The sequence below is a fragment of the Cherax quadricarinatus genome, chromosome 26 (assembly GCF_038502225.1).
Source record: "Cherax quadricarinatus isolate ZL_2023a chromosome 26, ASM3850222v1, whole genome shotgun sequence".
Classification (NCBI taxonomy): domain Eukaryota; kingdom Metazoa; phylum Arthropoda; class Malacostraca; order Decapoda; family Parastacidae; genus Cherax; species Cherax quadricarinatus.
Genome location: NC_091317.1, coordinates 13,754,473 through 13,762,051, shown reverse-complemented (window position 1 = coordinate 13,762,051; position 7,579 = coordinate 13,754,473). Strand labels below are relative to the sequence as shown.

The following is a 7,579-nucleotide window of genomic DNA, read 5'->3' as shown; positions in this document are numbered from 1 at the left end:
ATATTGAACGAATTATGTCATTTCGTGGAAAAATATTTGTGTGGCAGGTCAGCACCAGTGTATCGAGTTTATTATTGTGACCAGTGAATAACCCCTGTAGTTGATTTGTTTAAAAAATATTTTAATTGTTCGCTGTTCTTTTGAATTGATAAAGAGGCAATATTTGCTATATTTTTTATGTTGTCACTAGAATTTTATTTCATACTCTCAATGGTCCGCTGGCAGAATATTTACCCGCGGGAATGAACACCATATAATTCCTGGTTCATAATATTTCCTGGAACGGTGTTTGGAATCCATCTTGTTTTTAATGTGGAGACGTCACAAAAACAGTTCCAGTGTAAGGTTAGTATTAGAATGAAAAAAAAAGCCAGTGTTGTATTTCAAAAATTTACTTCAAATTATGTTACACAAAATCTACATCAGAAGAGGCTCGTGTTTTGATGTGAATATCTGCGGAGGTTCCTGGCAGCCAGATCTAACAGTCTACAGCCAGAGCACCGGCACTGTACGTGATGGGAGAAAGGGGAGCAATCTGGGGAGCAGCCAGAGCAATAGATTGAGACACGGCTACTGGTTGAGGCACGGCTACTGGTTGAGGCACGGCTACTGGCTGAAACACGGGAACGGGATGAGCATATGGTGTGGGCACCTTGAGCTCCTTGACCACAGGTTCCGCATACTTGACGATGGTTCCTGCGTGGAAGGGAGTGTCGACAAAGTTAGGGATGCGGCGCTCAACGGGGATCTCCTGAGTTTGAATACTCACTTCTGGGATTTTGTGAGCGATTTTGGAGAGGAGGACGGAAGGAGGCACGATGGCGGGGGCAGCCAAGGATGGTTTGTATATGGCGGTGTTGGCACCGGCAATGTAACTCTGAGTGCCGTAGTGAATTCTCTGTTGAAGGGGGACCTCCACATGGGTCTGAGTGATAGGGATCTTAGTTTCTGTTATTCCGGCGGTGTATACAATGGGGCTAGGGAATGCTACTGGGGCAGCAGCAATAGGGGCAGCAGCAATAGGGGCAACAGGAAGAGGGGCAGCAGGAAGAGGGGCAGCATAGGGCAGTACTCCCGGAACAAGGTGCAGTTTATCACAATCAGGATCAGCTTCAGGATCAGGCAGCGGGGCAGCCAGGGCCGCGGCAATCACACACAACACAACCTGCAGACAAGAGGTAAGCTTAACATCATCTAATTTCAATCTGTCCTTCTACCTCTTAACATTTGTTTTTAACGATATGTTTATTGTTTAAACCAATTTCTTTATGTACGCTATCTGGTTTGGGTTAATCAGTATAATAATTTACACAGGCAAGTTAATATGCACCCCATACCCATCCTGTAGGTGGTAGTAACCCCATACCCATCCTGTGGGTGGTAGTAATCCCATACCCATCTTTGAGGAGTAGTCAAAGGATTACAGAGGATTACCTGCGGCCAGCAGTAACAGCCTGGTTAATCAGACCCTGATCCACCCCGCGGCCTGGTCATGGACCAGGCCGCGGGGGCGTAGACCCACGAACCATCCTGCAGGTATACTCCAGGCACATGATGGGTCCAGGGACTGGGCTCTGACATTTAAGTTTACTAAACAAGTTATGAAGGTAATAAACTTTTTTCAAATTTGACTTTAAAACAATATTAGAAAATTTACACAATCATAAATTCATTACGGAAAATATTACAATGTAGTTTTATATATTGGTATGAGTTATTTACAAGTCACAGTGGGTGAAATTAGTCAAGTTAAAGTGATTATAAGTTATTAAAGTGGAAAAAGTGAGGGAATTTTGCGCAGAATAACTGGTAATATGGCAGTGTGGATAAAATGTTTGGGCAGTTATGAAAAAATATGTGAATTCTCGTAATTCATGAATTATGTTGTATTCCATTAAATAATGACGTAGTGTGTGACTACTTGCTCCGGCAAAGTTAATGTTTAGTTATGTAGTTATGTTCACCTCAGGTGGTGGTTCAACCTGCCAGAGGTACTTGTAGACCAGCTGAAGCCTGACTAGCGACACCTCAGGTGGTGGTTCAACCTGCCAGAGGTACTTGTAGACCAGCTGAAGCCTGACTAGCGACACCTCAGGTGGTGGTTCAGCCTGCCAGAGGTACTTGTAGACCAGCTGAAGCCTGACTAGTGACACCTCAGGTGGTGGTTCAGCCTGCCAGAGGTACTTGTAGACCAGCTGAAGCCTGACTAGCGACACCTCAGGTGGTGGTTCAGCCTGCCAGAGGTACTTGTAAACCAGCTGAAGCCTGACTAGCGACACCTCAGGTGGTGGTTCAGCCTGCCAGAGGTACTTGTAGACCAGCTGAAGCCTGACTAGTGAAGCCTGACTAGTGACACCTCAGGTGGTGGTTCAGCCTGCCAGAGGTACTTGTAGACCAGCTGAAGCCTGACTAGTGACACCTCAGGTGGTGGTTCAGCCTGCCAGAGGTACTTGTAGACCAGCTGAAGCCTGACTAGTGACACCTCAGGTGGTGGTTCAGCCTGCCAGAGGTACTTGTAGACCAGCTGAAGCCTGACTAGTGACACCTCAGGTGGTGGTTCAACCTGCCAGAGGTACTTGTAGACCAGCTGAAGCCTGACTAGCGACACCTCAGGTGGTGGTTCAGCCTGCCAGAGGTACTTGTAGACCAGCTGAAGCCTGACTAGTGACACCTCAGGTGGTGGTTCAGCCTGCCAGAGGTACTTGTAAACCAGCTGAAGCCTGACTAGTGACACCTCAGGTGGTGGTTCAGCCTGCCAGAGGTACTTGTAGACCAGCTGAAGCCTGACTAGTGACACCTCAGGTGGTGGTTCAACCTGCCAGAGGTACTTGTAGACCAGCTGAAGCCTGACTAGTGACACCTCAGGTGGTGGTTCAACCTGCCAGAGGTACTTGTAGACCAGCTGAAGCCTGACTAGTGACACCTCAGGTGGTGGTTCAGCCTGCCAGAGGTACTTGTAAACCAGCTGAAGCCTGACTAGCGACACCTCAGGTGGTGGTTCAACCTGCCAGAGGTACTTGTAGACCAGCTGAAGCCTGACTAGTGACACCTCAGGTGGTGGTTCAGCCTGCCAGAGGTACTTGTAGACCAGCTGAAGCCTGACTAGTGACACCTCAGGTGGTGGTTCAGCCTGCCAGAGGTACTTGTAGACCAGCTGAAGCCTGACTAGCGACACCTCAGGTGGTGGTTCAACCTGCCAGAGGTACTTGTAAACCAGCTGAAGCCTGACTAGCGACACCTCAGGTGGTGGTTCAACCTGCCAGAGGTACTTGTAGACCAGCTGAAGCCTGACTAGTGACACCTCAGGTGGTGGTTCAGCCTGCCAGAGGTACTTGTAAACCAGCTGAAGCCTGACTAGCGACACCTCAGGTGGTGGTTCAACCTGCCAGAGGTACTTGTAGACCAGCTGAAGCCTGACTAGTGACACCTCAGGTGGTGGTTCAGCCTGCCAGAGGTACTTGTAGACCAGCTGAAGCCTGACTAGTGACACCTCAGGTGGTGGTTCAACCTGCCAGAGGTACTTGTAGACCAGCTGAAGCCTGACTAGCGACACCTCAGGTGGTGGTTCAGCCTGCCAGAGGTACTTGTAGACCAGCTGAAGCCTGACTAGCGACACCTCAGGTGGTGGTTCAGCCTGCCAGAGGTACTTGTAGACCAGCTGAAGCCTGACTAGTGACACCTCAGGTGGTGGTTCAGCCTGCCAGAGGTACTTGTAGACCAGCTGAAGCCTGACTACAGTGACATCCACGAGTGTGCTGGTGTTGCCAGCGTCACAGTGTCACAGTCACTATACCTACGGTCTTGAGTCACAGTAAAATAACTAATATGTCCTCAGGATCAAACCAAACAATATATATCCTGGAAATCATCAAAAATTTGAATGAAGTATTTGAAGTAGGTGAAATAAGTCAGCATGAAAAAACAGAGGTAGAAAAATGACGCCGCTGACACTGACCTCAAGTCACAATGAAAAACAGACACAATGATTAGGAGATTTGGCAAGGAATTTAGGAAAATAAGGAGACGTGCCGCGGGGGGGGGGGGAAATGACCCCCAGAAGTATCAACAGGTTGCTGGAATCTTCCAACTTTCATAGATGATGGGTACGGATTATATCTTATATACTCATTCTTTTTTCTTTTAAACGTGAGTTGGGTATAGCAAGGAAGGTCGTCTACCGGAGGTGGATCAAGCCTTTACCACTATATAGTAGGTGTACTCACCTATTTGTGGTTGCAGGGGTCGAGACTCAGCTCCTGGCCCCGCCTCTTCACTGATCGCTACTAGGTCCTCTCCCTCTCTGCTTCCTGAGCTTTGTCATACCTCTTCTTAAAACTATGTATGGTTCCTGCCTCCACTACTTCACTAGCTAGGCTATTCCACTTCCTGTGTGTGTGTGTGTGTGTGTGTGTGTGCGTGTGCGCGCTCGCGCTCGCTGAAAGACCCACACGGGTTTAGCGCTTTATCACTTGCATGATAAATTTATGTAATGATTTAAACCAAAATAAATGCAAATTAATCACGAATATGGGAGGGACCGGATTTGCTCTCACACTAAAGTGCACGTGAAGGCAGCTCCTACCCACCAGTGCACGTGAAGGCAGCTCCTACCCACCAGTGCACGTGAAGGCAGCTCCTACCCACCAGTGCACGTGAAGGCAGCTCCTACCCACCAGTGCACGTGAAGGCAGCTCCTACCCACCAGTGCACGTGAAGGCAGCTCCTACCCACCAGTGCACGTGAAGGCAGCTCCTACCCACCAGTGCACTTGAAGGCAGCTCCTACCCACCAGTGTGTGAGATAAAGTGTAGGAGAATAATTATTGAAACATTGATGATAACGACAGAAAATACAGTTCCAGAGAAGCTGAGTGAATTTAGCAAATATTGTTATATATTGTTATATATTTATGGTTTTTCAAGGTAAGGAGTGAGGATGACTCGATCCAACGTCCTCTTATCGAGAGACGGAAACACTGAATCATTTCGAGAAAAAACATTTCGATTATGCAGGGGGCGTTGACCCCCGGAACTCTCTCCAGTTAACTCCAGGTAAACTCCAGGTAAACTCCAGGTATGCATCGCTTCGTGAAAGACGAGAAAAGAAAAAAACTCGGTCTGTGAATAGTTTCTGGGATTTAAGAAGGAAAGGGAATTGGTGATTCAAGATCCCGCATTAAAAAATAGTAGAAAGTAATAAAAAAACGAATGAGAGTGAGCAGCATTTGTATATGTGATGGACGCTGGAACAATGGTGTTGGTTGTAAGTTGTTGGAAGCTGTAAACAACTGTTATAGGGAGTTATGTTTGGGGTAGAATATGTCTTAAAGAAGGGGGACTATTTTTCCAGTTAAAAAAAAAATAGAAAGGAATGAGTGGTGGCATCTTGGTTACTTGTTGTGTTATAGATGGAACTGTAAAATAAGTGAATACTAAAGTGAGTTTAATATAAGCCAAGAATTGTACGTTATGTCCTTTAGGGAACAATCGGCCTTATTTTTCTCCCCCCCAAGATGTGACCCGTGACAGCCAACACCCAGGTTTGTATTCATTGGCAGGTGAACAGGGACAGCAGATGTGTGGAGACTTTCCCATTAATATCTGTTTGCCCGGGAATCGAACCTGGTCCTTTCAGTTAGGAGGCCGAATACTCTAACAATGAGCTACTGATCACTGACGAATATCTTATAAAGTGATTTCTCAGTTATCACTAAAGAATAAATTAGGCGAAGAGAACTTGGAAGCACTCACCAGAGTCTTCATGATGTAGTGGGGAGAGAAGCAACACTGTCTGAATCATGGATGCGGCGTCTCTTATATACCCCAACCAACAGAGGCAAGTGTAGAACCTTGCGCAAGGTCATCCATGCACCCATCCTCCAGGACCATCCACCTACAGATGAATCCAACGCCAGAAAAACTCGACTAGCCTTCCCGAGACTCAGCCACACCCAACCTGCTCAATAAAAATTCACCCTCTTACACACATCCAAGAAAAGATATCCCCTGCGAAGATGCTAACGAGAAATATCTAGTAATTACATGACATTAAGTTACATCAAGCTAAACTGTTGATATTATTTCCCTGTCTATTGTAATGTTATATGTCCCTCACAACATGGGCAAGCAAGGTAGAGGTGAGGTGTGACCTCCACACACTGTAGCCCGAGGCTACAGTCAGCGTTTGCGTCATACGCCTCGTACGTGCGTCAGTTAGGTTTTGTGAGCCGTTTAGGGAATGTTTTTTTTCCTCAGGGCATCACACCCTCATGAGATATTCAGTTTTGTTGCTACCACCCAAAACAGTATTAGATGCTATAATTAGATAACAAATCGAAATATTTAGTATTTGTACCATATGACTTTGATTTTGGTTGTCAGCCGTAAGGATAAGCCAACACAGAAAATTATTTTTTTTTAAATAATTATTCTGGACTGTAACTAATTTGTCACTTTCAAAATTAAAAAGGTTATTTTTACAACATAAAAATACAGTTACCAGAATCAACACAAACAAACGGCCACACTTGAAGTTACAACTTTAACTGTGAATGTTAAAATGAATCAGACTATGTGTGGCTTGGCGTGACTATTCTATGTAAAAACCTTACAAAAACCTATCATTTGTTCTTTTGTACTAGTTTTACACGATGAATTAATTAATAAACTGCATTATTTTTCCCTTCCGCTCTAACACCCATCCTGGGTGTGGTGGCGAACCGTATTTTTTTTTTTTCTCTCTCTCTCCCTCTAACACCCATCCTGGAGATGGTGGTAAGATTACACACATATCATTGGCTCTGCAATAGTGGTGATGAGGCTCTGCCTTGACTCTCAGCTCAGTGGTAGGTCGTTCACTTCTCAACAGATAAGACCTATTTTCATTATGATTGTAACCAGATATAAACATACAAAAAGTTCATTACTACTGTATCTTCTTGAGGTGTCAGAAGTTTGCGGTCCAGTCCCTAAACCCATTATGTAACTTTAATCTTTTGACTACCACCTACACGATGAGCATGAGGAGTGGAAAAAAACAGAAAGGAACAATACTGTGACTGGAACAATACACAAATAATTGGCACATGGGAGAGAGAAGAGTTTATGACGACGTTTTGGTCAGACTTGGACCATTCACAGGTCACTTGTGAATGGCCCAAGTCGGACCAAAACGTCGTCATAAGCTTTTCTCTCTCCTTTGTGCCAGTTATTTGTTTATGGGATTCATAATAAAAATACTAAACTAAACTTTCAATCACCGAGCAAAGCGACACATAGGGGTAAGATTCCTTACACTTGTTGTTTATGTTTAAACATAACTCAGGAGTGAATAGATATACGGGTGTTAGTCGACTGTTGTGGGTCGCATCCTGGGGAAGATGTCTTCCATTTGTGACACTGCAAAGCTCCAGGCGGACATCAACCAAATCTTTCAGTGGGCTGCAGAAAACAATATGAAGTTCAACGATGAGAAATTTCAATTACTCAGATATGGTAAACATGAGGAAATTAAATCTTCATCAGAGTACAAAACAAATTCTGGCCACAAAATAGAGCGAAACACCAACGTCAAAGACCTG

At 45.3% G+C, this 7,579-nt stretch overlaps 1 protein-coding gene across 1 annotated transcript; it reads right to left on the bottom strand.

Annotated features, from left to right (window-relative positions):
• Positions 1 to 376: 376 nt before the first annotated feature.
• Positions 377 to 5,904, bottom strand: LOC128691533 (calphotin-like). The gene is made up of 2 exons (XM_070088792.1): positions 5,751 to 5,904; positions 377 to 1,165 (listed from the first exon to the last, which is right to left on the bottom strand). The coding sequence occupies exons 1-2, from the start codon at positions 5,760 to 5,762 to the stop codon at positions 479 to 481; spliced, it is 699 nt and encodes a 232-aa protein (XP_069944893.1). The 5' UTR covers positions 5,763 to 5,904; the 3' UTR covers positions 377 to 478.
• Positions 5,905 to 7,579: the final 1,675 nt, after the last annotated feature.